General features: G+C 52.4%; 1 protein-coding gene across 9 annotated transcripts in view; it reads left to right on the top strand.

Annotated features, from left to right (window-relative positions):
* The window catches only part of LOC122689358 (spidroin-2-like), a 110,905-nt gene that overhangs the window by 7,874 nt on the left and 75,684 nt on the right, over positions 1-27,347 (top strand). For 5 of the 9 annotated variants that reach the window (XM_043895733.1, XM_043895731.1, XM_043895728.1 and 2 more), the window contains exons 4-11: positions 88-132; positions 559-582; positions 1,535-1,597; positions 4,171-4,215; positions 5,503-5,547; positions 6,811-6,846; positions 11,413-11,448; positions 13,973-14,008. In XM_043895733.1, the coding sequence (XP_043751668.1) occupies positions 88-132; positions 559-582; positions 1,535-1,597; positions 4,171-4,215; positions 5,503-5,547; positions 6,811-6,846; positions 11,413-11,448; positions 13,973-14,008 (330 nt within the window). Of the gene's footprint in view, positions 1-87; positions 133-558; positions 583-1,534; positions 1,598-4,170; positions 4,216-5,502; positions 5,548-6,810; positions 6,847-11,412; positions 11,449-13,972; positions 14,009-16,984; positions 17,021-19,370; positions 19,407-21,749; positions 21,786-24,128; positions 24,165-25,822; positions 25,859-27,347 lie in introns of all 9 variants that reach the window. The other 4 variants (XM_043895727.1, XM_043895735.1, XM_043895736.1 and 1 more) reach the window with 3 other exon arrangements.

Genomic DNA, 27,347 nt, shown 5'->3' with positions numbered 1-27,347 from the left:
TGGGGAGCTATCTGGGCAGCTGGGGCAAAGGAAACCTGGGTGGCCTGTTCCATGTCACTGTGACTGACACCCTGTGTGGTCTCATAGGGGAGAATGGTGACTTTGATTTGGCGGACGCTCTCAACAACACGGGTAAGTGCCTCTGGCATCCCGCGTCAGCTTCTCTGGGGCTCCAGGTGGGGTAGGTTCAGGATTCCTTCCTAGGGACAACTCAGAGAAGCTTTACTCCACCCCTCAACCTCCGCACAGCTCCAGGGAACACTGGTGGGCTTGCATTTGCTCCGGGGGGCCTCTAGTGGGCTTGCATTTGAAGGGACCTTTGTCCTTTGAGAAACCCGCCCCCTCAAACACAGAATGGCATTTGTGTTGGTACCTGGCACGCTGCAGTCTATGGGGTCGCAAAGAGTCGGACACGACTGAGCGACTGAACCGCACTGATCATATCTTTATTAGTGCCTTGACATTTTCATTTTTTTTTAAAATTAGGACTTTAATGATTGTTTTTTGAGCTGCACAAAAACCCTCAGGGCTTATCATATGTATGTTCTCTGTCCACAGAGCCCACCAAGAAGCCAACCTCAGGTGAGTGACTTCCTGACTCAGGTGAGTGGGCAGAGATGAGGATGCCCCACCACAAGCTGAGGTTTTTGAAGTTTTATGGGGTCTTCCCAGGATGCTCCATGGTGAAGAATCCGCTTGCCAGTGCGGGAGACATGTGTTCCACCCCCGGGTCAAGAAGATGCCCTGGACAAGGATATGGCAACCCACTGCAGTAGTCTGGACTGGATAATCCCAAAGACAGAGGAGCCTGGCGGGCTAAAGAGCAGCAATGATAGGGTTGTGGTGCTGTGACTGACAGACAAATGTTTAAAGCAAACCCAAGTGCTTCACGAAATGGATCGCAAAATCACAGTGAGATGTTATTCACACTAGGATGGCTAAAATCGGAATACGGATGATAACAAGTGTCGGCAGAGGTGTGGAGACTTGGAACGTTTATGTGTTCCCGGTAGGGGTGGAAAATTGTGCAGCCTCCACAGAAAAGAGTCTGGCATTTCCGCAGAAAGCTGCACAGAGAATTTCCCTGTGTGTGTGTGAGTGTTAGTTGCTCAGTTGTGTCTGACTCTTTGCGACCCCATGGACTGTAGCCTGCCAGGCTCTTCTGTCCATGTGGATTCTCCAGGCAAGAATATTCGAGTGGGTTGCCGTGCCCTTCTCCAGGGTATCTTCCCAACTCAGGGATCAAAGCCAAGCCTTCAAGGAATAAACAGTTTTTGTTTGCTTCTTACATCCCTTACAAATGCCAAACAGTTTTGTAAGTGTGTGTATGTAGTTGTTTCAAGTTCTAAGTTTTCAGGTTCTGCTTCTAGCGTCTAAGTAGTTTTAAGCTGATAAACGATAATCTATATTTCATGAACACATACTGTGAATGAAATATAAAATCTACTGTCAAGCTTATATTCTTGTTTTATAAGCCGATTCTAATGGAAGGACATTTTTCTCTTCTAAACTTGCAATGTTGTTTTCCCCACAGGTATCTACACCAACCTGAGGCCCTCGAACCCCCCACCGCCTGGAAATCCCTACAACGGTGAAAGTAAGAATGTTCATTCATTTCAAAACAGTTTTTTCCCTGCCCACTGGAACTCAGGGAAGGTCATGGAGGCCAAATGAAGCCTTTGTTGTTGTTCTGTTGCTAAGTCATGTCTGACTCTTTGAGACCCCATGGACCGCAGCACGCCAGGCCTCCCTGTCCTTCACCAACTCCCGGAGCTTACTCAAACTTGTGTCCGTAGAGTCAGTGATGCCATCCGAACATCTTGTCTTCTGTCATCCCCTTGTCCTCCTGCCTTCAATCTTTCCCAGCATCCAGGTCTTTTCCAACGAGTCACTTCTTCCCATCAGGTGGCCAAAGGATTGGAGCTTCAGCTTAATCGTCAGTCCTTCCAATGAATATTCAGGACTGATTTCCTTTAGGATGGACTGGTTGGGTCTCCTTGCAGTCCAAGGGACTCTCAAGAGTGTTCTCCGACACCACAGTTTAAAAGCATCAATTCTTTGGTGCTCAGCCTTCCTTATGGTCCAGCTCTCACACCCTTACACGACCATCAGGAAAACCAGAGCTTTGAGTATGCAGACCTTTGTTGGCAAAGTGATGTCTCTGCTTGTCTAATGGGGGCTGTTTCTTGCTACAGTTTTTTTTTTTTTTTTGAAAGTTGAGCATATTTTCATGGGCTTCCCTCCTGTGGACCCGGGAGAATCTCAGATGCTGGCCGTCCTGTAAAATGAGTCACTGTTCAGGTCCTGGGAGACTCATCCACCAGGCAGCTCGCGGGGCCAGCCTCAGGCTTGGGAGGGGACCGTGTGTGACTCAGGACTCCAGGGGCTGATGCATTTCAGAACAGAGGAAGGCTGCTTTCCGGCTTCTGTTTTTAAACTCTGCTAGAATCTAGTGCCTTTGAAATGGTGGTGGCGGCCCTGAGTAATGAATTTCTATTTGCTGTGACTTATGTGGGTCTCCCAGGCAGGTATAGAACCCGCTTGCCAACGCAGGAGACTTAATAGATGTGGGTTCGATCCCTGGGTCGGGGAAGATCCCCTGGAGAAGGGAACGGCAACCCACTCCAGTATTCTTGCCTGGAGAGTCGCATGGACAGGGAGCCTGGCGGGTTACAGTCCACGGGTTTGCAAAGAGTCGGACATGCCTGAAGCGACTTAGCAGCTATGCTTAGTAGATTCATTTTGCCATACAGCAGAAAGGAACACAACGCCGTGAAGCAACTGTGTGTGTGTGTGTTAGTTGCTCAGTCGTGTCCGACTCTTTGTGACCCCGTGGACTGTACCCTGCCGGGCCCCTCTATTGATCTGACACTGGACAGGGTATCAGAGGCAAGAATTCTTGTCCAGGCAAGAATACTGAAATGGGTTGCCATGCCCTCCTCCAGGGGATCTTCCCAACCCGGGGATCGAACCCAGGTCTCCCTCATTGCAGGCGGATTCTTTACCATCTGAGGCACCAGGGAAGCCCAAGAATAGTGGAGTGGGTAACCTACCCCTTCTCCAGCAGATCTTCCTGACCCAGGAGTTTGAACCTGGGTCTCCTGCATTGCAGGCGGATTCTTTACCAACTGAGCTATCAAGGAAACCCACCTATATATCTATATCTATACCTATACCAATACCTGCACCTATTTCTACATCTATATCTGTCTACACCTATACCTACATCTATATCTGTATGTTTATCTATTTCTAGATCTATATCTATCTGAACTCCTAAGTTTCTCTCTTTGGGCTTCCCAGGTGGCTCATTAGTAGAGAATCTGCCTGTAACGCAGGACACCTGGGTTCCATCCCTGACTCAGGAAGATCCCCTGGAGGAGGGCATGGCAACCCACTGCAGTATCCTTGCCTGGAGAATCCCATGGACAGAGGAGCCTGGGGTGGGTGGGGGGGTGGCTACAGTCCATGGGGTCAGTGAGTCGGACACAAAAGAGCACCTGAACACACAGGCACACACCTATCTTTACAGAGATGTTGGGTCTATGCAAACCCTTGCAGACGTGTCTCTATCTTTCCCCCCAAAAGTGTATTTTTGGTGTGTTACAGTTGACGTATAACATGATACAAGTGGGTCCCTGGAGGTGGGGAGTATGCCTGTGTTCCTCTGAAGCTCTGGATCGGCGTGGGGGTGGGGGCATGTGTAATCTCTGAGGACACAGAGCTTTCTGAAGGGCTCTCTGTGGCATGTGTTTTTCCATCCAGAAGCCATGATTCTGGGGGAGGGGCTCCCCGGAGCATCTTCTGGAGGGTCCTGAGCTTTTCCACCACATAGGGCTCCAGATGACTCAGTGGAAAAGACCTTGATGCTGGGGAAGATTGAAGGCGGGAGGAGAAGGGGACGACAGAGGATGAGATGGTTGGATGGCATCACCAACTCGATGGACATGAGTTTGAGCAAGTTCTGGGAGTTGGTGATGGGCGGGGAGGCCTGGCGTGTTGTGGTCCATGGGGTCGTGAAGAGTCGGACACGACTGAGCGACTGAACAACAACCAGTGCTCTTTTATGGGTGACCCTTGGGTCCGGCTTTGGTGCCAAATGGGCGGGTGCCTGCTGGACCCCAAGGTCCATGCTCCGAATGGCCGTCACATCCCTCTTCTCTCCTGCAGGAGGCGGTGGTGGAGGAGGCTACCGACCGGGTCACGACAGCTACGGTAACAGGCCCGCTACACGCAACACTGGGGCCCGTGGGGGTGGCGGGGCTGGGTGGGCTTTTCTGGGGCTCCCATTAGAGCATCCCCCTGGGTCTCGGGTGTCGGCCGCTTCACTGCTGACCCTCAGCTTGGCTTCCTCCAGTCCTCCAGGTGTCCAGGGGCGACCCCACACCCCTCTCTCCAGGTAACAAGACACAGAGCCCTGGGCTGCAAGCCTCATTAGGGAGAGAACAGCCCAGGAATTGCGGATTCTTCATGTGGATAATGCAGTATGCCAAGAACGAAAGGAATTTACTCCAGGAGAAATAAACTCCATTCTTGTCTATACAACCTTTCCTCAAAGCGAGGGGTGGATCTTGAAATCTCCAGAGGGTCTCTGGTGCTGTAAAATGAACTTGGGAGAAAATTGAGCTGGAAAAGCAAAATGCATTGGATTCATGTTTCTAAACTGAGATAGAATCTGCATGAAACATTTGGTTAGCTTCAGGTGTACAAAGTAGTCATGTGACACTTCGTAAATATAGTTGTTGGTGCTGTTTAGCCGCTCAGTCGTGCCTGACTCTTTGCAAGCCCATGGACTGTAGCCCACCAGGCTCCTCTGTCCATGGGAGTCTCCAGGCAAGAATATTGGAGTGGGTTGCCATGGCCTCCTCCAGGGGAATCTTCCCAACCCAGGGATCGAACCTGGGTCTCCTGTGTTGCAGGCAGATTCTATCCCGTGTTGAGCCCCCACGGAATCTCTTTTTAAAATTACTCCCTAGGGACTTCCCTGGTAGTCCAGCCATTAGGACTGTGGGCTTTCACTGGCAGGACCTGAGATCAATGCCTGATCAGGGGATTAAAATCCTGCGTATCCTGCATGCAGTCAAAAACAGGAAAAAAAAAATTGACCTCTGAACATAACAAGGTGTGGAGAAAGCTCCTTTATTTCTCACTTGCTGAGATGACTGTTTGCTGCCTGGCTTTGGACTTTTCCCTGGATGCACTTAGAAGTGGGGTTTTGAGCTCAGGCAAGCCCCTCTCTCTGTGGCTAGGGGTCAGCATGCCCCTGGCATTAGCAGACCTGCTGAACTTGCAAGGTGAGCTCAGCCCGACTCGGTGTGGCCAGGGAATGTCCTGGGGCGCACTTGTCTCTTCCTCTGGCTCGGGGAGAATCAGGCTGCGGCCTTTGGTCCGGATGTCACATCCTCTGCTTTGCCGTCCTGTCTTTTGTGAAGCTTCCTTTAGGGATGTTTCTGGCATTTCTGAGCATTATCTTCCTCTTCACGTGGCCTTTCTGTCCTGCAGGACAAGGAGGGCGCAACAGACCGGGCTTTCCTGGCACTAATTATGGTAAAGGAGGTCTTTCGTAAAAGCCAAACCAGGAGAAGTTCTCCTGCTGAGGAGCTAACCCCCGCATGGGCACTGCCTGACCGCCTGGGTCTCTGAGCAGTGTCCTCACTGTGCACTGAAGCTGGGGTGGGGTTTGCATGGCAGGCGGGTTGCAATCCTACCAAGAAACGAAGGCTTGCTCACGCATGTTACTGCCTGTGCACATGCATGTGGACATGTGTGTGTCCCTGCATGTGTGTGCATGTGGCTGGGTGGACACAAGGGTGCTTGTGTTTATACATGTGGAGAGATGTTCACATGTGCCTTTGTGCTGTGTGCCTGTGCATGCGTGCATATGAATTTGAAACACATGTGCATGTGTGTGTCTGCTGTGGGTGTGTGGGGCAGGGCGGATGTGTGCACGTGGATATATGTGTAACTCTTGTGTATTCATATGCACATGTGTGGGAGTGTCCTGTGCACACACGTGTGGAGGCATGCATGTGTGTGTCTGTGCTCATGTCTACATGGGCACAGAGCCTGTGATACTTGTGTGCACGCCTGCCTGTGTGTGAGTGGCTGTGCTGATGTGTGTCTGTGGACGTGGGTTTGTGCTCTATATGCATACATACATGTATATGCGGGTGTGCATGTGTTGCATGTCTGTGCATGGGCGTGTCAGTGTGTAGCAAGAGTGTGCATGTATCTATGTTCGTGTATGCTGCATTGTATATGTGGGTGTGTGCTGTGTTGCATGTGTGTACATGTATGCATATGAGTGTGTCACTGTGTTGTTTACATGTAGGATGTTGTGTGTGTGCATGTGTGTATATGGGTGTGTGTGTATGTGTGTGTGTTTGATGTTTGTCTGTGCACGTGTGAATATGGCTGTGTGTATGTGGGATGTTCTGTGTGCATGCACATGTGTATATGGGTGTGTTCTGTGTGTGTCTGTAATGTATGTGCATATGTGTATATGGGTGTGTGTGAGTATGTGGGATGTTGTGTGTGTGTGCATGTGTGTATATGGGTATGTGTGTATGTGGGATGTTGTGTGTGCTGTGTGTTTGTGTGATGTGTGTGCATGTGTGTATATGGGTGTCTGCATGTGCTTCTTGTGCACACCTTTGTGTGCATCCCTAAGCCCTGAGGTTGCAGCCTCACCCACTCGGTCTCCATCCCCGTCCCCTCCCCACTTGGATGCAGTGCCCGCCTCCCAGCAGCAGGCAGCCCATGCCCAGCTCTTCTGAATACATGCATGACCATGTGTTTGTTCCCTTCCAGGTGGAGGTGGCTTATCCACACATCACAACCAGCAAGGTAGGGCCCAGGGGCGGGGCGCACGGTCTTCCAAGGGGTGGACTCCCCACATGTCTGCAGAGGGGCCGGAGCAGGCCTGCTATTGTCTCTGCTGAGGGCATTTTTCACATCTGCTCTCTCTGTGTGGGCATGCAGAAGCTCCTTTTGGGCGGGTTCCATCCCGCAGAGGTCAGAGAATGAGACGTGAGGACTGACTCAGAGCTGAAAGATGCCTGGGGCTCTGGGGACTGATGAGGAGCTGCAAGATGCCTGAGGCTCTGGGGACTGATCTGGAGCTGATAGATGCTTGGGCTCTGAGAGCTGTCTGCGGTGCTTGGACCTGCTGCTGCCCACCACCGGCACCCATTTCATTGACTCAAGCCTCAAAGGAGAGCAGCAGAGAAACCACAGCCTTCACCCTCGGAGAAGCCCCCAGTGGGGCCCCACCCACCCTGTGATGGCCCACAGGGAAGGCCTGGAGTGCGGGCAGCGGGCGTTGGCCGTGTGTCACTGGGATGATGACGGCCAGCTTCTTGAAGATCTGAAGGCTGACACCAGTGTAGGGTGATGGTGAACCCATCCGGCAGACCCCAGGGCTTTGAGGGAGAGGAAAGAGATAGAGCTGACTTTCTAAGGCTTCAGGCCCAGGACGCAGTCAGCACCACAGTATTGTCGTTTGCTGGACGTATGTGTGTTTGCAGGATGTATTGCCTTTGCAGGACGTGTGGTTGTTTGCGGGATGTATGTGAAGGCCACGGGTGCTTCCCTTCTCGAGGACTCGAGGTGGGGCAGGAGAGGTTCGCCCCAGACAAGAATCAGGTGTGACACAGATTCATGGGGTCCTTGGCAGGACAGGGGCATTCCTGATATCTCAGCTGCTGAAGAATCCACCTGCATTGCAGGAGACCCTTGTTCAATTCCTGAGTTGGGAAGATCCGCTGGAGGAGGGCTAGGCTACCCACTCCCGTAGTCTTGGGCTTCCCTGGTGGCTCAGTTGGTAAAGAATCCATCTGCAAGGCGGAAGACCTGAGTTCCATCCGTGGGTTGGGAAGATTCCCCTGGAGAAGGAAATGGCAAGCCATTCCAATTTTCTGGCCTGGAGAATCCCATGGAGTCTCATGGGGTTGCAGCGAGTCGGACGTGACTGACTTTCAGTTTCACTTTCGGAAGGACAGGGTGTCTTCCCTGGTGGTCCTCGGATAAACACTTCACCTGCAATGCAGGAGATGTGTGTTTGATCCCTGGGTTGGGAAGACTCTCCTGGAGAAGGAAATGGCAAGCCATTCCAATATTCTGGCCTGGAGAATCCCATGGACAGTGGAGACTGGTGGGGCTACAGTCGGTGGGGTCACATAGAGGCAGAAATGACTGAAGCAGCTAAGACTTTTTCACTCATGCCAGGACAGAGGACTCACCCAGGATTGGGGTGGGGTGGAAGATGGAATGAGTGCTCCAGGAGGGGACATCTCCAAGGCACAGTCTACAGGTGTGTGAGAGTCAGGCAACACAGGAGACAGAGGTGTTGTGCTAGCTTTGACTGAATGGACCCCCAGGAACTGTAGTAATTCGTGGGGCCAGAGTATGGAATCGATGGATGTGGGGGCTACAGGGGTAACAGGCCGGGTGACCCCTGGTCTGGTCTGCACTTTAATACGGTCACTCCCTTGGACTGCAAAGAGATCCAACCAGTTCATCCTAAAGGAGACTGACCCTGAATATTCATTGGAAGGACTGATGCTGGAGCTGAAACTCCAATTATTGGCCATCTGATGGGAAGAGCTGACTCACACGAAAAGACCTTGATGCTGGGAAAGATTGAAGGCGGGAGGAGAAGGGGACGGCAGAGGATGAGATGGTTGGATGGCGGCACTGACTCGATGACATGAGTCTGAGCAAGCTCCGGGAGTTAGTGATGGACAGGGTGGCCTGGCGTTCTGCGGCCCATGGGGTTGCAAAGAGTCAGAAATGACTGAGCAGCTGAAGGCAACTGTGTTAATGGGTGTGTGCGTCTGTGAGTACGTGGGATGTTGTGTGTGTGCGCTTGTATATGGATGTGTGTGTATGTGTGATGTTTGTGGGTGCATGTGTATGTGGGTGTGTGTATCTGTGATGTGTGTGTGCATGTGTGTATAAGGCTGTGTGCTGTGTGCATGTGTGATGTGTGTGCATGTGTGTATATGGGTGTGTCTATATGTGTGTATGTGGGATGTTGTGCGTGAGTGCCCGTGTGTATATGGGTGTGTGCTCTGTGTATGTGTGATGTGTGTGCATGTGTATATATGGGTGTGTGTATGTGGGATATTGTGCATGAGTGCCCGTGTGTATATGGGTGTGTGTTATGCGTATGTATAATGTGTGTGCATGTGTGTATATGGGTGTGTGTGTATGTGTGTGGGGGATGTTATGTGTGAATGCCCGTGTGTATATGGCTGTGTGCTATGTGTATGTGTGATGTGTGTGCATGTGTGTATATGGGTTTGTGGTATGTGTGTGGGGGATGTTGTGTGTGTGTGTACATGTGTGTATATGGGTGTGTGTGTATGTGTGGGGGGGATGATGTGTGTGTGTGTATATGGGTGTGTGTGTGTGTGTGTTTGCAGGATATCTGTGCACTTGTGTATATGGGTGTCTGTGTATGTGTGTATGTGGTATGTTGTGTGTGAGTGCCTGTGTGTATATGGGTGTGTGCTATGTGTATGTGTGATGTGTGTGCATGTGTGTATATGGGGGTGTGTGTATGTGTGTATGTGGGATTTTCTGTGTGAGTGCCCGTGTGTATATGGGTGTGTGCTATGTGTATGTGTGATGTGTGTGCATGTGTGTATATGGGTGTGTGTGTATGTGTGTGGGGGATGTTGTGTGTGTGCACGTGTGTATATGGGTGTGTGTGTATGTGGGGGGGATGTTGTGTGTGTGTGCATGTGTGTATATGGGTGCCTGCTATGTGTATGTGTGATGTGTGTGCATGTGTGTATACGAGTGTGTGTGTAGGTGGGGGGATGTTGTGTGTGTGTGCATGTGTGTATATGGGTGCCTGCTATGTGTATGTGTATGTGTGATGTGTGTGCATGTGTGTATACGGGTGTGTGTGTAAGTGTGGGGGGGATGTTGTGTGTGTGCATGTGTGTATATGGGTGCCTGCTATGTGTATGTGTGATGTGTGTGCATGTGTGTATACGGGTGTGTGTGTAGGTGGGGGGATGTTGTGTGTGTGTGCATGTGTGTATATGGGTGAGTGTGTATGTGTATGTGTGATGTGTGTGCTTGTGTGTATATGGGTGTGTGTATGTGTGTGTGTGGGATGTTGTGTGTGAGTGCCTGTGTGTTTATTGGTGTGTGCTATGTGTATGTGTGATGTGTGTGCATGTGTGTATATGGGTGTGTATGCATGTGTGTGGGGGATGTTGTGTGTGTGTACATGTGTGCATATGGGTGTGTATGTATGTGTATATGTGATGTGTATGCATATGTGTATATGGGTGTGTGTGTATGTGTATATGTGATGTGTATGCATATGTGTATATGGGTTTGTGTGTATGTGTGTGGAGGATGTTGTGTGTGTGTGCATGTGTGTATATGGGTGTGTGTGTATTTTTATGTGTGAAATGTGTGCATGTGTGTATATGGGTGTGTGCTGTGTGTATGTGTGATGTGTGTGCATGTGTGTATATGGGTGTGTGTGTATGTGTATGTGTGATGTGTGTGCATGTGTGTATATGGGAGTGTGTTTATCTGTGTGGGGAATGTTGTGTGTGTGTGTGCCTGTGTGTATATGGGTGTGTGCTATGTGTTTGTGTGATGTGTGTGCATGTGTGTATATGGGTGTATGTGTATGTGTGGGCGGGATGTTGTGTGTGTGTGCAAGTGTGTATATGGGTGTGTGTGTATGTGTGTATGTGGGATATTTGTGTGAGCATGTGTGTAAAAGGGTGTGTGTGTATGTGTATGTTGTGTGTGTGCATGTGTGTATATGGGGGTGTGTGTATGTGTATGTTGTGTGTGTGCAGGTGTGTATATGGGTGTGTGTGTATGTGTGTGGGGGACGTTGTGTGTGTGTGTGTATATAGGTGTGTGTGGGGGGGGATGTTGTGTGTGTGTGCCTGTGTGTATATGCGTGTGTGTGTATGTGTGTATGCGGGATGTCTGTGCACGTGTGTATATGGGTGTGTGTATGTGTGTATGTGGGATGTTGTGTGTGAGTGCCTGTGTGTATATGGGTGTGTGCTATGTGTATGTGTGATGTGTGTGCAGGTGTGTATGTGGGTGTGTGTGTATGTGTGTATGTGTGATGTGTGCACAGGTGTGTATATGGGTGTGTGTGTATGTGTGATGTGTGTGCAGGTGTGGATACGGGTGTGTGTGTATGTGTGTGGGGTGGGGCCGTTGTGTGTGTGTGTATATGGGTGTGTGCACATATTCTGTGCATGCCATACTGTGTGTCCCTTTGCCCTGAGGTGACAGACTCCCCTCCCGGGTCTCCACCCCCGTCCCCTCCCCGCTGGAATGCAATGCCTGCCTCCCAGCAGCAGGGAGCCCTTGGCCAGCTCTTCCAAATACGCATGTGATCATGTGTTTGTTCCCTTCCAGGTGGAGGCGGCTTATCCACAAAGCAGAAACCACAAGGTATGGCCCGGGGGCGGGGCGTACAGTCTTCCGAGGGGTGGGCTCTCCACGTGTCTGCAGAGGGGCCAGGGCAGGCCTGGATTTGTTTCTGCTGAGTGTGTTCAGGGACCACCTGCTCTCTCTGTGTGGGCATGCAAAAGCTCCTTTCGGGCGTGGTCCATCCCACGGGGGTCAGAGAAGGAGACGTGGGGACTGACTCGGAGCTCAAAGATGCCTGAGGCTCTGGGGACCGATTTGGAGCTGAAAGATGGTTGGGCTCTGAGAGCTGTCTGCGGTGCTTGGAGCTGCTGCTGCCCATTGCCGGGACCCCTTTTATTGACTCTAGCCTTGAAGGGGAGCAGAGAAACCACAGCCTTCACGCCTGGAGAAGCTTCCAGTGGGGCCCCACCCACCCCATCACTGATCGCAGGGGAGGCCTGGAGTGCGGCCAGCGGGTTGGCCATGTGTCGCTCGGATGGCGGAGGACAGCTTCTTGGGGATCTGGAGGCTGACACCAGTGCAGGGAGACTGTGAACCCACCCGGCAGACCCCGGGGCTTTGGGGGAGAGGAAAGCGATAGAGCTGACTTTCTTAGCCTTCAGGCCCAGGACCTGGTCAGCGCTGCAGTATTGCCGTTTGCCGGATGTATGGGTGTTTGCGGGACATATTGCCGTGTGCAGAATGTGTAGGTGTTTGCGGGACACATGTGAAGGCCACGGATGCTTCCCTTCTTGTGGACTGGAGGTAGGGAAGGAGAGGTTTGCCCCAGACAATAAGCAAGTGTGAGACACGGATTCATGGGGTCCTTCGCAGGACAGGGTCTTCCCTGATGTCTCAGCTGCTGAAGAATCCACCTGCTATGCAGGAGACCCCGGATCAATTCCTGAGTTTGGGAAGATCCTCTGGAGAAGGGATAGGTTACCCACTCCCGTAGTCTTGGGCTTCCCTGGTGGCTCAGGTGGTAAAGAATCTGCCTGCAAGACGAGAGACCTGGATTCCATCCCTGGGTTAGGAAGATTCCCCTGGAGAAGGAAATAGCAACCCACTCCAGTATTCTGGCCTGGAGAATCCCATGGAGTCCCATGGGGTTGCAAGGAGTCGGATGTGACTGAGTGACTTTCAGTTTCACTTTCGGAAGGACAGGGTGCCTTCCCTGGTGGTTCACTGATAAACAATCCACCTGCAATGCAGGATGTGGGTTTGATCCTTGGCTTGGGAAAATCCCCTGGAGCAGGATGTGGCAAACCACTGCAGTATTCTGGCCCAGAGAATCCCATGGACAGAGGAGCCAGATGGGGCTGCAGTTCGTGGGGTCACAGAGAGTCAGACACGACTGAAGCAGCTAAGACTTTTTCACTTTCGCCAGGACAGAGGACTCACCCAGGATTGGGGTGGGGTGGAATACGGAATGAGTGCTCCTGGAGCGGACATCTCCGAGACACAGTCTACAGATGTGTGAGAGTCGGGCAGGACAGGAGACAGCGGTGTTGTGCTAGCTTTGACTGAATGGTCCCCCAAGAACTGTAGTGATTCGTGGGGCCAGGGAATGGAATGTGATGGATGTGGAGGCTCTAGGATAACTGGCCGGGTGACCCCTGTTCTGGTCTGCACTTTAATATGCGCACTCCCTTGGACTGCAAGGAGATCCCACCAGTCCATCCTAAAGGAGATTGACCCTGAATATTCACTGGAAGGACTGATGCTGGAGCTGAAACTCCAATTATTGGCCACCTGATGTGAAGAGGTGACTTACTGGAAAAGACCCTGATGCTGGGAAAGATTGAAGATGGGAGGAGAAAGGGACAACAGAGGATGAGATGGTTGCATGGCATCACCGACTCGATGACATGAGTCTCAGCAAGCTCCAGGACTTGGTGACGGACAGGGAGGCCTGGCGTTCTGTGGCCCATGGGGTCACAAAGAGTCTGACAAGAGTATGCAACTGAACTCAACTGTGTGTATATGGGTGTGTGTGTATGTGTGTATGTGGGATGTTGTGTGTCTGTGCATGTATGTATATGGATGTGTGTGTATGTGGGTTTGTGGTATGTTGTGTGTGTGTGGCTGTGTGTATATGGCTGTGTGTGTGTGTGTGTGTGGGAATTTGTGTGTGTGTGCATGTGGGAATATGGGTGTGTGCTGTGTGTATGTGTGATGTGTGTATATGGGTGTGTGTGTGATATGTGTGTGTGCATGTGTGTATATGGGTGTGTGTGTGTGTGTGCATGTGGAATGTGGTGTGCACGTGTTTATATGGGTGTGTGTGTATGTGTGTATGTGGGATGTGTGTGCACATGTTTATATGGGTGTGTGGGTATGTGTGTATGTGGGATGTTGGTGTGTGCACCTGTGTATATGGGTGTGTGCACATGCCTCTTGTGCACGCCTTTGTGTGCATCCCTATGACCTGAGGTGACAGACTCACCCCCTCGGTCCCCTCCCCCGTCCCCTCCCCGCTGGAATGCAATGCCTGCCTCCCAGCAGCAGGCAGCCCATTCCCAGCTCTTCTGAATACGCGCGTAACCACGTGTTTGTTCCCTTCCAGGTGGAGGCGGCTTATCCGTACATCTCAACACGCAAGGTACGGACGAAGGATGGGGCGCACAGTCTTCCGAGGGGTGGGCTCCGCACGAGTCTGCGGAGGGGCCGGGGCAGGCCTGGTATTGTTTCTGCTGAGGGCGCTGAGGGACCACCCGCTCTCTCTGTCGTGGGCACCGTTCGGAGCTGCAAGGTGCCTGATGCTCTGGGGACCGATTTAGAGCTGATAGATGCTTGGGCTCTGAGAGCAGAGCTTCAGTGCTTGGAGCTGCTGCTGCCCACCGCCGGCACTCCTTTCGTTGACTCAAGCCTCGAAGGAGAGCAGAGAAACCACAGCCTTCACTCCATGGAGAAGCCCCCAGCACGGCCCCATCCGCTCCGTCACGGATCACAGAGGAGGCCTGGAGTGTGGCCAGCTGGGTCGGCCGTGTGTCACTGGGAGGACAGAGGCCAGCTTTTTGGGAATCTGGAGGCTGACACCAGTGCAGGGCGACGGTGAAACCACCGGGCCAACCCCAGGGCTGTGGCGGAGAGGAAAGCGATAGAGCTGACTTTCTAAGCCTTCAGGCCCAGGACCCAGGCAGCGCCACAGTATTGCCGTTGCCGGACGTATGGGTGTTTGCGGGAGGTGTTGCTGTTTGCGGGACGTGTGAGTGTTTGCGGGACGCATGTGAAGGCCATGGGTGCTTCCCTTCTGGTGGACTGGAGGTAGGGAAGGAGAAGTGTGCGCCAGACAAGAATCAGGTGTGACACATGGATTCATGGGGTCCTTGTCAGGACAGGGTCTTCCCTGATGTCTCAGCTGCTGAAGAATCTGCCTGCAATGCAGGAGACCACAGTTCAATTCCTGAGTTGGGAAAATTTGCTGGTTGATGGATAGGCTACCCACTCCCATAGTCTTGGGCATCCAGGTGGCTCAGTTGGTAAAGAATCTACCTTCAATCGAAAGACCTGGGTTCAATCCGTGGGTTGGGAAGATTCCCCTGGAGAAGGAATGGCAACCCACTCCAGTATTCTGGCTTGGGGAATCCCATGGAGTTCCATGGGGTCGCAAGGAGACGGACATGACTGACTTTCATTTTCCCTTTCCGGATGACATGGGCCTTCCTTGGTGGTTCACTGATAAACACTCTATGTGCAATTTAGGAGATGTGGGTTTGATCCCTGGGTTGGGGAGAACCCCTGAAGCAGGAAATGGCAAAGCACTGCAGTATCCTGGCCTGGAGGATCCCATGGACAGAGGAGCCTGGTGGGGCTACAGTCGGTGGGGTCACATAGAGGCAGACACGACTGAAGCAGCTAAGACTTTTTCACTCTCGCCAGGACAGAGGACTCACCCAGGATTGGGGTGGGGTGGAAGACGGAACGAGTGCTCCTGGAGGGGACATCTCCAAGGCACAGTCTACAGATGTGTGGGAGTCGGGCAGGACAGGAGACAGAGGTGTTGTTCTATCTTTGACTGAATGGACCCCCAGGAACTGTAGTAATTCGTGGGGCCAGAGTATGGAATGTGATGATGTGGGGGCTACAGGGGTAACTGGCCGGGTGACCCCTGGTCTGGTCTGAACTTTAATACGTGCACTCCTTGGGCTGCAAGGAGATCCAACCAGTCCATCCTAAAAGAGATCGACCCTGAATATTCATTGGAAGGACTGATGCTGGAGCTGAAACTCCAAGAGTTTGGACACCTGATGGGAAGAAGTGACTCACACGAAAAGACCCTGATGCTGGGAAAGATTGAAAGCAGGAGGAGAAGGGGATGACAGAGGATGAAATGGTTGCAAGACATGACTGACTCGATAACATGAGTGTGAGCAAGCTCCTGAAATTGGTGATGGACAGGGAGGCCTTGCGTTCTGCGGCGCATGGTGTCACAAATAGTCGGCACGACAGAGCAGCTGAATTCAACTGTGTATATGGGTGTGTGTGTGTGTATGCGGGATGATGCATGTGTGTGTATGTGTGTATACAGGTGTGTGTGTATGTAAGTATGTGGGATGTGTGTGCACGTGTGTGTATGGGTGTGTGCTGTATGTGTGATGTGTGTGTGCATGTGTGTATATGGGTGGGTGCTGTGTGTGATCTGTGTGCATGTGTGTATATAGGTGTGTCTGTATGTGTGCATGTGGGATGTTGTGTGTGTGCATGTGTGTATCGGGTGTGTGTTAATGTGTGTTTGTGGATTGTGTGTGCACATGTTTATATGGGTGTGTGTATGTGCCTATGTGGGATGTTTGTGTGTGCCCGTGTGTATATCAGTATGTGTTTATGTGTGTTGGGGGATGTGTGTATGCATGTATATATACGGATGTGTGCTGTGTATATGTGTGATGTGTGTGTGAATGTGTGTATATGGGGGTGTGTGTGTGTGCGCATGTGGCGTGTGTGTACATGTGTGTATATGGGTGTGTATGTGTGTATCTGGGATGTGTGTGCATGTGTTTGTGTGTCTGTGTGTGTGGGATGTATGTGTGTGCATGTGTGTACATGGTGTGTGTCTATGTGTTTTGTGGGATGTTTGAGTGTGCATGTGTGTATATGGGTGTGTGATGTGTGTATGTTTGATGGGTGTGCATGTGTGTATATGGATCTGTTTGTGAGCATGTGGGTTGTGTGTGTGTGCAGTGTGGAGACGGGTGTGTGTGTATGTGGGATGTGTGTGGGTGCACATGCTTATATGGGTGCGTGCAGTGTGTATGTGGGATGTGTGTGTGTGCATGTGTGTATATGGGTGTCTGTGTATGTGTGTATGTGGAATGAATGTTTGTGCATGAGTGTATATGTGTGCCCGTGTATGCGGGATGTTCCCTCTGTCTGTGCATGTGTGTATATGGGTGTGTGACCATGCTTCTTGTGCAGGGCTTTGTTATATCCCTATGCCCTGAGGTGACAGCCTGACCCCACCGGTCTACACCGCCATCCCCTCCACACTGGGATGCAAAGCCTGCCTCCCAGCAGCAGGCAGCCCATGTCCAGCTCTTCCAAATACGCGCGTGACCATGTGTTTGCTCCCTTCCAGGTGGAGGCAGCGTATCCACACAGCACAAAACACAAGGTATGCCCCAGGGGTGGGGCCCATGGTCTTCCAAGGGGTGGGAACCCCATGTGTCTGTGGAGGGGCCGGGGCAGGCCTGGTTTGTTTCTGCTGAGGGCGTTCACGGACCACCTGCTCTCTCTGTGTGGGAGTGCAGAAGCTCCTTTTGGGCGCGGTCAGTCCCACGGGGATCAGAGAAGGAGAAGTGGGGACCGTCTCAGAGCTGCAAGATGCCTGAGGCTCTGGGGACCGATTTGGAGCTGAAAGATGCTTGGGCTCTGAGAGCTGTCTGCGGTGCTCAGAGCTGCTACTGTCCACTGCTGGCACCCCTTTCGTTGACTCAAGTCTCAAAGGAGAGCAGCAGAGAAATGACAGACTGCACCCCTGAGAAGCCCCCAGCGGGGCCCCGCCCCTCTTGTAACGGCCCACAGGGAAACTATGGAGTGCGGCCATTGTGCGTAGGCCATCTGTCCCTGGCATGACAGAGGCCAGTTTCTTGTATATCTGGACTCTGACAGCCTTGCAGGGCAACAGTGAACCCACCCAGCCGACCGCAAGTCTTTGGGGATGAAAAAAGAGATATCCCTGACGTTCTAAGCCTTCCAGCCCAGGACCCAGGCAGTGTGGCAATATTGCCATTTGCGGGACATGTGGTTGTTTGCAGGACTTATGGGAGGCCACAGGTGCCTCCCTTCTCGTGGACTGGAGATGAGGGAGGAGAGCTTCGCCCCAGACAGGAATTAGCTGACCCACGGATTCAAGGGGTCCTTGGCAGGACAGGATCTTTCCTGCTTTCTCAGCTGCTGAACAATCCGCCTGCACTGCAGGAGACACATGTTCAATTCCTGAGTTGGGAAGATCTGCTGGAAGAGGGATAGGCTACCCACTCCCGTAGTCTTGGGCTTCCCTGGTGGCTCAATTGTGAAAGAATCCATCTGCAAGGCGGGAATCCTGGGTTCAAACCCTGGGTTGGGAAGATTGCCCTGGAGAAGGAAATGGCAAACCACTCCAGTATTCTGGCCTGGAGAATCCCATGGGGTCCCATGGGGTCGCAAAAGTCGGACATGTCTGACCAACTGACTGAAGTGTGTGTATATGGGTGAAGGTGGGATGTTTGTGTGTGCATGTGTGTATATGGGTGTATGTGTATGTGGGAGGTTGTGTGTGCTTTCATGTGTGTGTAAGTGTGTGTGCTGTGTGTATGTGTGATGTGTGTGCATGTGAGTATATGGGTGTGTGTGTGTGTATTGGAATGTTCCGTGTGTCCATGTGTGTATATGGGTGTGTCCTCTATGTATGTGTTATGCGGGTACATATGTTTATGTGGGTGTGGGCTATTTTTATGACTTATGTGTGTTTTCTGTGAATGTGTGTATATGGTTGTGTGTGTATGTGGGATGTGCGTGTGTGCACATGTGTATATGGGTGTGTGCTGTGTGTATGTGGGGCTTGACTGTGTGCATGAGGGTGTATTGTTGTGTGCTGTGTGTATGTGTGATGTGTCTGAATGCATGTATATGGAGGTGTGTGTCTGTGGGTTCTTGTGTGTCTATGCATGGCCGTAAATAGATGTGTGTATGTGTATGCGGGAGGTTCTGTGTGTGCAGGCGTGTATATGGGTGTGTGCTGTGTGTATGTGGGGCTTGACTGTGTGCATGAGGGTGTATTGGTGTGTGCTGTGTGTATGTGTGATGTGTGTGCATGTATGTATATGGATGTGTGTGTATGTGGGTTCTTGTGTGTCTATGCATGTCCGTAAATAGATGTGTATATGTGTATGTGGGAGGTTCTGTGTGTGCAGGTGTCTATAAGGGTGTGTCCTCTGTGTATGTGTTATGTGGGTGCATATGTGTATATTGGTGTCTGCTGTGTGTATGTTTCGTGCGTGTGCATGTGTGTATACGGATGTGTTTGTGAGCAGGTGGATAGTGTGTGTGTATGGGTGTGTGTGTATGTGGGATGTGTGTGGGTGCATTTGTGTATATGGGTGTGTGCTGTGTGTATGTGGAATGTTGACTGTGTGCATGGGTGTATATGGGTGTATACTGTGTGTATTTGCGATGTGTGTGCATGTGTGAGTTTGGATGTGTGCGTATGTGTGTCTGTGCGATGTTGTGTGTGTATTCATGTTTGTGTATGGTGTGAGCTGTGTGTATGAGTGATGTGTGTGCGTATGTGTATATGGGTGTGTGGTCGGGCCTCTTGTGCACGCCTTTGTGTGTATCCCTACGCCCTGAGGTGACAGCCTCAGCCCCTCTGTGTCCACCCCTGTCTCCTTCCCACTTGAATGCAATGAGAGCCTCCGAGGAGCAGGGAGCCCATGGCGAGCTCTTTTGAATCCATGCGTGATCATGTGTCTGTCTCCTTTCAGGTGCCGCCTTCGGCCCCGGACAGAACAACCTGCGAGGTAGGGCCCAGGGGCGGGGACTTCGGCCTTCCGAGGGGTGGGCTCCCCACGTGTCTGTGGAGGGGCCGGGGCAGGCCTGGTTTTGTTTCTGCTGAGGGCGTTCACCGACCACCTGCTCTCTCTGTGTGGGAGTGCAGAAGCTCCTTTTGGGCGCGGTCATTCCCACGGGCATCAGAGAATGAGACGTGGGGACCGACTCAGAGCTGCAAGATGCCTGAGGCTCTGTGGACCGATTTGGAGCTGAAAGATGCTTGGGCTCTGAGAGCTATCTACGGTTCTCGGAGCTGCTGCTGCCCACCGCTGGCACCCCTTTCGTTGACTCAAGTCTCGAAGGACAACAGCAGAAATGACAGCCTTCTCCCCCAAGAAGCCCCCAGCGGGGCCCCGCCTGCCCTGTCACGGCCCACAGGGAAAGCATGGAGTGTGGCCATCGTGCGTAGGCCACATGTCCCTGGCATGACAGAGGCCCGCTTCTTGTGTATCTGGACCCTGACACCAGGGCAGGGCAACAGTGAACCCACCCCGCTGACCCCAGGGCTTTGGGGAAGAAAAAAGAGATATCCCTGACTTTCTAAGCCTTCCAGCCCAGGACCCAGGCAGTGCGGCAGTATTGCCATTTGCGGGATGTGTGGATGTTTGCAGGACTTATGGGAGGCCACGGGTGCCTCCCTTCTCGTGGACTGGAGGTGGGGGAGGAGAGCTTCGCCCCAGACAGGAATCAGCTGACCCACGGATTCATGGGGTCCTTGGCAGGACAGGATCTTTCCTGCTTTCTCAGCTGCTGAACAATCCGCCTGCAATGCAGGAGACACATGTTCAATTCCTGAGTTGGGAAGATCTGCTGGAAGAGGGATAGGCTACCCACTCCCGTAGTCTTGGGCTTCCCTGGTTGCTCAATTGTGAAAGAATCCATCTGCAAGGCGGGAATCCTGGGTTCAAACCCTGGGTTGGGAAGATTGCCCTGGAGAAGGAAATGGCAAACCACTCCAGTATTCTGGCCTGGAGAATCCCATGGGGTCCCATGGGGTCGCAAATTCGGACATGTCTGACCAACTGACTGAAGTGTGTGTATATGGGTGAAGGTGGGATGTTTGTGTGTGCATGTGTGTATATGGGTGTATGTGTATGTGGGAGGTTGTGTGTGCTTTCATGTGTGTGTAAGTGTGTGTGCTGTATGTGTGATGTGTGTGCATGTGAGTATATGGGTGTGTGTGTGTGTATTGGAATGTTCCGTGTGTCCATGTGTGTATATGGGTGTGTCCTCTATGTATGTGTTATGCGGGTACATATGTGTATATGGGTGTGGGCTATTTTTATGACTTATGTGTGTTTTCTGTGAATGTGTGTATATGGTTGTGTGTGTATGTGGGATGTGCGTGTGTGCACATGTGTATATGGGTGTGTGCTGTGTGTATGTGGGGCTTGACTGTGTGCATGAGGGTGTATTGTTGTGTGCTGTGTGTATGTGTGATGTGTCTGAATGCATGTATATGGAGGTGTGTGTCTGTGGGTTCTTGTGTGTCTATGCATGTCCGTAAATAGATGTGTGTATGTGTATGCGGGAGGTTCTGTGTGTGCAGGCGTGTATATGGGTGTGTGCTGTGTGTATGTGGGGCTTGACTGTGTGCATGAGGGTGTATTGGTGTGTGCTGTGTGTATGTGTGATGTGTGTGCATGTATGTATATGGATGTGTGTGTATGTGGGTTCTTGTGTGTCTATGCATGTCTGTAAATAGATGTGTGTATGTGTATGTGGGAGGTTCTGTGTGTGCAGGTGTCTATAAGGGTGTGTCCTCTGTGTATGTGTTATGTGGGTGCATATGTGTATATTGGTGTCTGCTGTGTGTATGTTTCATGCGTGTGCATGTGTGTATACGGATGTGTTTGTGAGCAGGTGGATTGTGTGTGTGTATGGGTGTGTGTGTATGTGGGATGTGTGTGGGTGATTTGTGTATATGGGTGTGTGCTGTGTGTATGTGGAAAGTTGACTGTGTGCATGGGTGTATATGGGTGTATACTGTGTGTATTTGCGATGTGTGTGCATGTGTGAGTTTGGATGTGTGCGTATGTGTGTCTGTGCGATGTTGTGTGTGTATTCATGTTTGTGTATGGTGTGAGCTGTGTGTATGAGTGATGTGTGTGCGTATGTGTATATGGGTGTGTGGTCGGGCCTCTTGTGCACGCCTTTGTGTGTATCCCTACGCCCTGAGGTGACAGCCTCAGCCCCTCTGTGTCCACCCCTGTCTCCTTCCCACTTGAATGCAATGAGAGCCTCCGAGGAGCAGGGAGCCCATGGCGAGCTCTTTTGAATCCATGCGTGATCATGTGTCTGTCTCCTTTCAGGTGCCGCCTTCGGCCCCGGACAGAACAACCTGCGAGGTAGGGCCCAGGGGCGGGGCCTTCGGCCTTCCGAGGGGTGGGCTCCCCAGGTGTCTGTGGAGGGGCCGGGGCAGGCCTGGTTTTGTTTCTGCTGAGGGCGTTCACCGACCACCTGCTCTCTCTGTGTGGGAGTGCAGAAGCTCCTTTTGGGCGCGGTCATTCCCACGGGCATCAGAGAATGAGACGTGGGGACCGACTCAGAGCTGCAAGATGCCTGAGGCTCTGTGGACCGATTTGGAGCTGAAAGATGCTTGGGCTCTGAGAGCTATCTACGGTTCTCGGAGCTGCTGCTGCCCACCGCTGGCACCCCTTTCGTTGACTCAAGTCTCGAAGGACAACAGCAGAAATGACAGCCTTCTCCCCCAAGAAGCCCCCAGCGGGGCCCCGCCTGCCCTGTCACGGCCCACAGGGAAAGCATGGAGTGTGGCCATCGTGCGTAGGCCACATGTCCCTGGCATGACAGAGGCCCGCTTCTTGTGTATCTGGACCCTGACACCAGGGCAGGGCAACAGTGAACCCACCCCGCTGACCCCAGGGCTTTGGGGAAGAAAAAAGAGATATCCCTGACTTTCTAAGCCTTCCAGCCCAGGACCCAGGCAGTGCGGCAGTATTGCCATTTGCGGGACGTGTGGATGTTTGCAGGACTTATGGGAGGCCACGGGTGCCTCCCTTCTCGTGGACTGGAGGTGGGGGAGGAGAGCTTCGCCCCAGACAGGAATCAGCTGACCCACGGATTCATGGGGTCCTTGGCAGGACAGGATCTTTCCTGCTTTCTCAGCTGCTGAACAATCCGCCTGCAATGCAGGAGACACATGTTCAATTCCTGAGTTGGGAAGATCTGCTGGAAGAGGGATAGGCTACCCACTCCCGTAGTCTTGGGCTTCCCTGGTGGCTCAATTGTGAAAGAATCCATCTGCAAGGCGGGAATCCTGGGTTCAATCCCTGGGTTGGGAAGATTCCCCTGGAGAAGGAAATGGCAAACCACTCCAGTATTCTGGCCTGGAGAATCCCATGGGGTCCCATGGGGTCGCAGAAGTCGGACATGTCCGACCAACTGACTGAAGTGTGTGTATATGGGTGAAGGTGGGATGTTTGTGTGTGCATGTGTGTATATGGGTGTATGTGTATGTGGGAGGTTGTGTGTGCTTTCATGTGTGTGTAAGTGTGTGTGCTGTATGTGTGATGTGTGTGCATGTGAGTATATGGGTGTGTGTGTGTGTATTGGAATGTTCCGTGTGTCCATGTGTGTATATGGGTGTGTCCTCTATGTATGTGTTATGCGGGTACATATGTTTATGTGGGTGTGGGCTATTTTTATGACTTATGTGTGTTTTCTGTGAATGTGTGTATATGGTTGTGTGTGTATGTGGGATGTGCGTGTGTGCACACGTGTATATGGGTGTGTGCTGTGTGTATGTGGGGCTTGACTGTGTGCATGAGGGTGTATTGTTGTGTGCTGTGTGTATGTGTGATGTGTCTGAATGCATGTATATGGAGGTGTGTGTCTGTGGGTTCTTGTGTGTCTATGCATGTCCGTAAATAGATGTGTGTATGTGTATGCGGGAGGTTCTGTGTGTGCAGGCGTGTATATGGGTGTGTGCTGTGTGTATGTGGGGCTTGACTGTGTGCATGAGGGTGTATTGGTGTGTGCTGTGTGTATGTGTGATGTGTGTGCATGTATGTATATGGATGTGTGTGTATGTGGGTTCTTGTGTGTCTATGCATGTCTGTAAATAGATGTGTGTATGTGTATGTGGGAGGTTCTGTGTGTGCAGGTGTCTATAAGGGTGTGTCCTCTGTGTATGTGTTATGTGGGTGCATATGTGTATATTGGTGTCTGCTGTGTGTATGTTTCATGCGTGTGCATGTGTGTATACGGATGTGTTTGTGAGCAGGTGGATTGTGTGTGTGTATCGGTGTGTGTGTATGTGGGATGTGTGTGGGTGATTTGTGTATATGGGTGTGTGCTGTGTGTATGTGGAATGTTGACTGTGTGCATGGGTGTATATGGGTGTATACTGTGTGTATTTGCGATGTGTGTGCATGTGTGAGTTTGGATGTGTGCGTATGTGTGTCTGTGCGATGTTGTGTGTGTATTCATGTTTGTGTATGGTGTGAGCTGTGTTATGAGTGATGTGTGTGCGTATGTGTATATGGGTGTGTGGTCGGGCCTCTTGTGCACGCCTTTGTGTGTATCCCTACGCCCTGAGGTGACAGCCTCAGCCCCTCTGTGTCCACCCCTGTCTCCTTCCCACTTGAATGCAATGAGAGCCTCCGAGGAGCAGGGAGCCCATGGCGAGCTCTTTTGAATCCATGCGTGATCATGTGTCTGTCTCCTTTCAGGTGCCGCCTTCGGCCCCGGACAGAACAACCTGCGAGGTAGGGCCCAGGGGCGGGGCCTTCGGCCTTCCGAGGGGTGGGCTCCCCACATGTCTGTGGAGGGGCCGGGGCAGGCCTGGTTTTGTTTCTGCTGAGGGCGTTCACCGACCACCTGCTCTCTCTGTGTGGGAGTGCAGAAGCTCCTTTTGGGCGCGGTCATTCCCACGGGCATCAGAGAATGAGACGTGGGGACCGACTCAGAGCTGCAAGATGCCTGAGGCTCTGTGGACCGATTTGGAGCTGAAAGATGCTTGGGCTCTGAGAGCTATCTACGGTTCTCGGAGCTGCTGCTGCCCACCGCTGGCACCCCTTTCGTTGACTCAAGTCTCGAAGGACAACAGCAGAAATGACAGCCTTCTCCCCCAAGAAGCCCCCAGCGGGGCCCCGCCTGCCCTGTCACGGCCCACAGGGAAAGCATGGAGTGTGGCCATCGTGCGTAGGCCACATGTCCCTGGCATGACAGAGGCCCGCTTCTTGTGTATCTGGACCCTGACACCAGGGCAGGGCAACAGTGAACCCACCCTGCTGACCCCAGGGCTTTGGGGAAGAAAAAAGAGATATCCCTGACTTTCTAAGCCTTCCAGCCCAGGACCCAGGCAGTGCGGCAGTATTGCCATTTGCGGGACGTGTGGATGTTTGCAGGACTTATGGGAGGCCACGGGTGCCTCCCTTCTCGTGGACTGGAGGTGGGGGAGGAGAGCTTCGCCCCAGACAGGAATCAGCTGACCCATGGATTCATCGGGTCCTTGGCAGGACAGGATCCTTCCTGCTATCTCAGCTGCTGAACAATCCACCTGCAATCCAGGAGACCCCGGTTCAATTCCTGAGTTGGGAAGATCTGCTGGAAGAGGGATAGGCTACCCACTCCCATAGTCTTGGGCTTCCCTGGTGGCTCAATTGTGAAAGAATCCATCTGCAAGGCGGAAATCCTGGGTTCAATCCCTGGGTTGGGAAGATTCCCCTGGAGAAGGAAATGGCAAACCACTCCAGTATTCTGGCCTGGAGAATCCCATGGGGTCCCATGGGGTCGCAAATGTCGGACGCGTCTGACCAACTGAACTGAAGTGTGTGTATATGGGTGAAGGTGGGATGTTTGTGTGTGCATGTGTGTATACAGGTGTATGTGTATGTGGGAGGATGTGTGTGTGCTGTATGTGTGATGTGTGTGCATGTGAGTATATGGGTGTGTGTATGTGTATTGGAATGTTCCGTGTGTCCATGTGTGTATATGGGTGTGTCCTCTATGTATGTGTTATGTGAGTACATATGTGTATATGGGTGTGGGCTATTTTTATGATTCATGTGTGTTTTCTGTGAATGTGTGTATATGGTTGTGTGTGTATGTGGGATGTGTATGTGTGCACACGTGTATATAGGTGTGTGCTGTGTGTATGTGGGGCTTGACTGTGTGCATGTGTGTATATGGGTGTGTGCTGTGTGTATGTGTGATATGTGTGCATATGTGTATATGGGTGTGTGCACGGGCCTCTTGTGCACACCTTTGTGTGTATCCCTACGCCCTGAGGTGACAGCCTCAGCCCCTCTGTGTCCACCCCTGTCTACTTCCCACTTGAATGCAATGAGAGCCTCTCAGCAGCAGGCAGCCCATGGCCAGCTCTTTCAAATGCACGCGTGATCATGTGTCTGTCTCCTTTCAGGTGCCTCCTTCGGCCCCGGACAGAACAACCCGCGAGGTAGGGCCCAGGGGCGGGGCCTTCGGTCTTGCGAGGGGTGGGCTCCCCACGTGTCTGTGGAGGGGCCGGGGCAGGCCTGGTTTTGTTTCTGCTAAGGGCGTTCACGGACCGCCTGCTCTCTCTGTGTGGGCGTGCAGAAGCTCCTGTCGGGCGAGGTCCGTCCCCCGTGGGTCAGAGAAGGAGACGTGGAGGCTGACTCGGATCTGAAAAATGCCTAGGGCTCTAGGGATGGACTGGGAGCTGCAAGATGCCTGAGGCTCTGGGGACCGATTTGGAGCTGAAAGATGCTTGGGCTCTGAAAGCTCTCTGCGGTGCTTGGAGCTGCTGCTGCCCACCGCCGGCGCCCCTTTCGTTGAATCAAGCCTCGAAGGAGAACAGCAGAGAAACCACAGCCTTCACCCCCGAGAAGCCCCCAGCGGGGCCCTGCCCACCCCATGACGATCCACAGGGGTGGCCTGGAGTGCGACCAGTGGGCATTGGCCGAGTGTCACTGGGATGACGGAGGCCAGATTCTTGGATATCTGGAGGCTGTCCCCAGTGTAGGGCGACGATGAACTCACCCGGCCGACCCCAACGCTTCGGGGGAGAAGAAAGTGATAGACTTGACCTCCTCAGCCTTCCGGCCCAGGACCCAGGCAGTACGGCAGTATTGCCGTTTGAGGGACGTGTGGGTGTTTGCGGGACGTATTACTGTTTGCGGGACGTAATGCCGTTTCTGGGACGTGTTGCTGTTTCCGGGACGTGATGCTGTTTGCGGCGCTGTGGGCGTTTCTGGGATGTATACCATTTGCAGGACGTGTGGGTGTTTGCAGGAGTTATGTGAAGGCCACGGGTGCTTCCCTTCTCGTGAACTGGAGGTGGGGTAGGAGAGGTTCGCCCCAGACAAGAATCAGGTTGACACACGGATTCATGGGGTCCTTGGCAGGACAGGGTCTTCCCTGATATCTCAGCTGCTGAAGAATCCACCTGCAATGCAGGAGACCCCGGTTCAATTCCTGAGTTGGGAAGATCTGCTGGAAGAGGGATAGGCTACCCACTCCCGTAGTCTTGGGCTTCCCTTGTGGCTCAGTTGATAAGGGATCCACCTGCAAGAAGTGAGCCCTCGGTTCCATCCGTGGGTTGGGAAGATTCCCCTGGAGAAGGAAATGGCAAGGCACTCCAGTATTCTGGCCTGGAGAATCCCATGGAGTCCCATGGGGTCACAAGGAGCCAGACATGACTGACTTTCAGTCTCCCTTTTTGGAGGACAGGGGCCCTTCCATGGTGGTCCTCAGATAAACACTCCACCTGCAGTTTAGGAGATGTGGGATTGATCCCTGGGTTGGGAAGATCCCTGAAGCAGGAAATGGCAAACCATGGCAGTATTCTGGCCCAGAGAATCCCATGGACAGAGGAGCCTGGTGCGGATAGAGTCCGTGGGGTCACAAGGAGTTGGACGCGACTGAAGCAGCTAAGACTTTTTCACTCGTGCCAGGACAGAGGACTCACC

This window comes from Cervus elaphus, chromosome X, assembly GCF_910594005.1.
Source record: "Cervus elaphus chromosome X, mCerEla1.1, whole genome shotgun sequence".
Taxonomy (NCBI): domain Eukaryota; kingdom Metazoa; phylum Chordata; class Mammalia; order Artiodactyla; family Cervidae; genus Cervus; species Cervus elaphus.
This window is presented reverse-complemented; position numbering and strand designations above follow the sequence as displayed.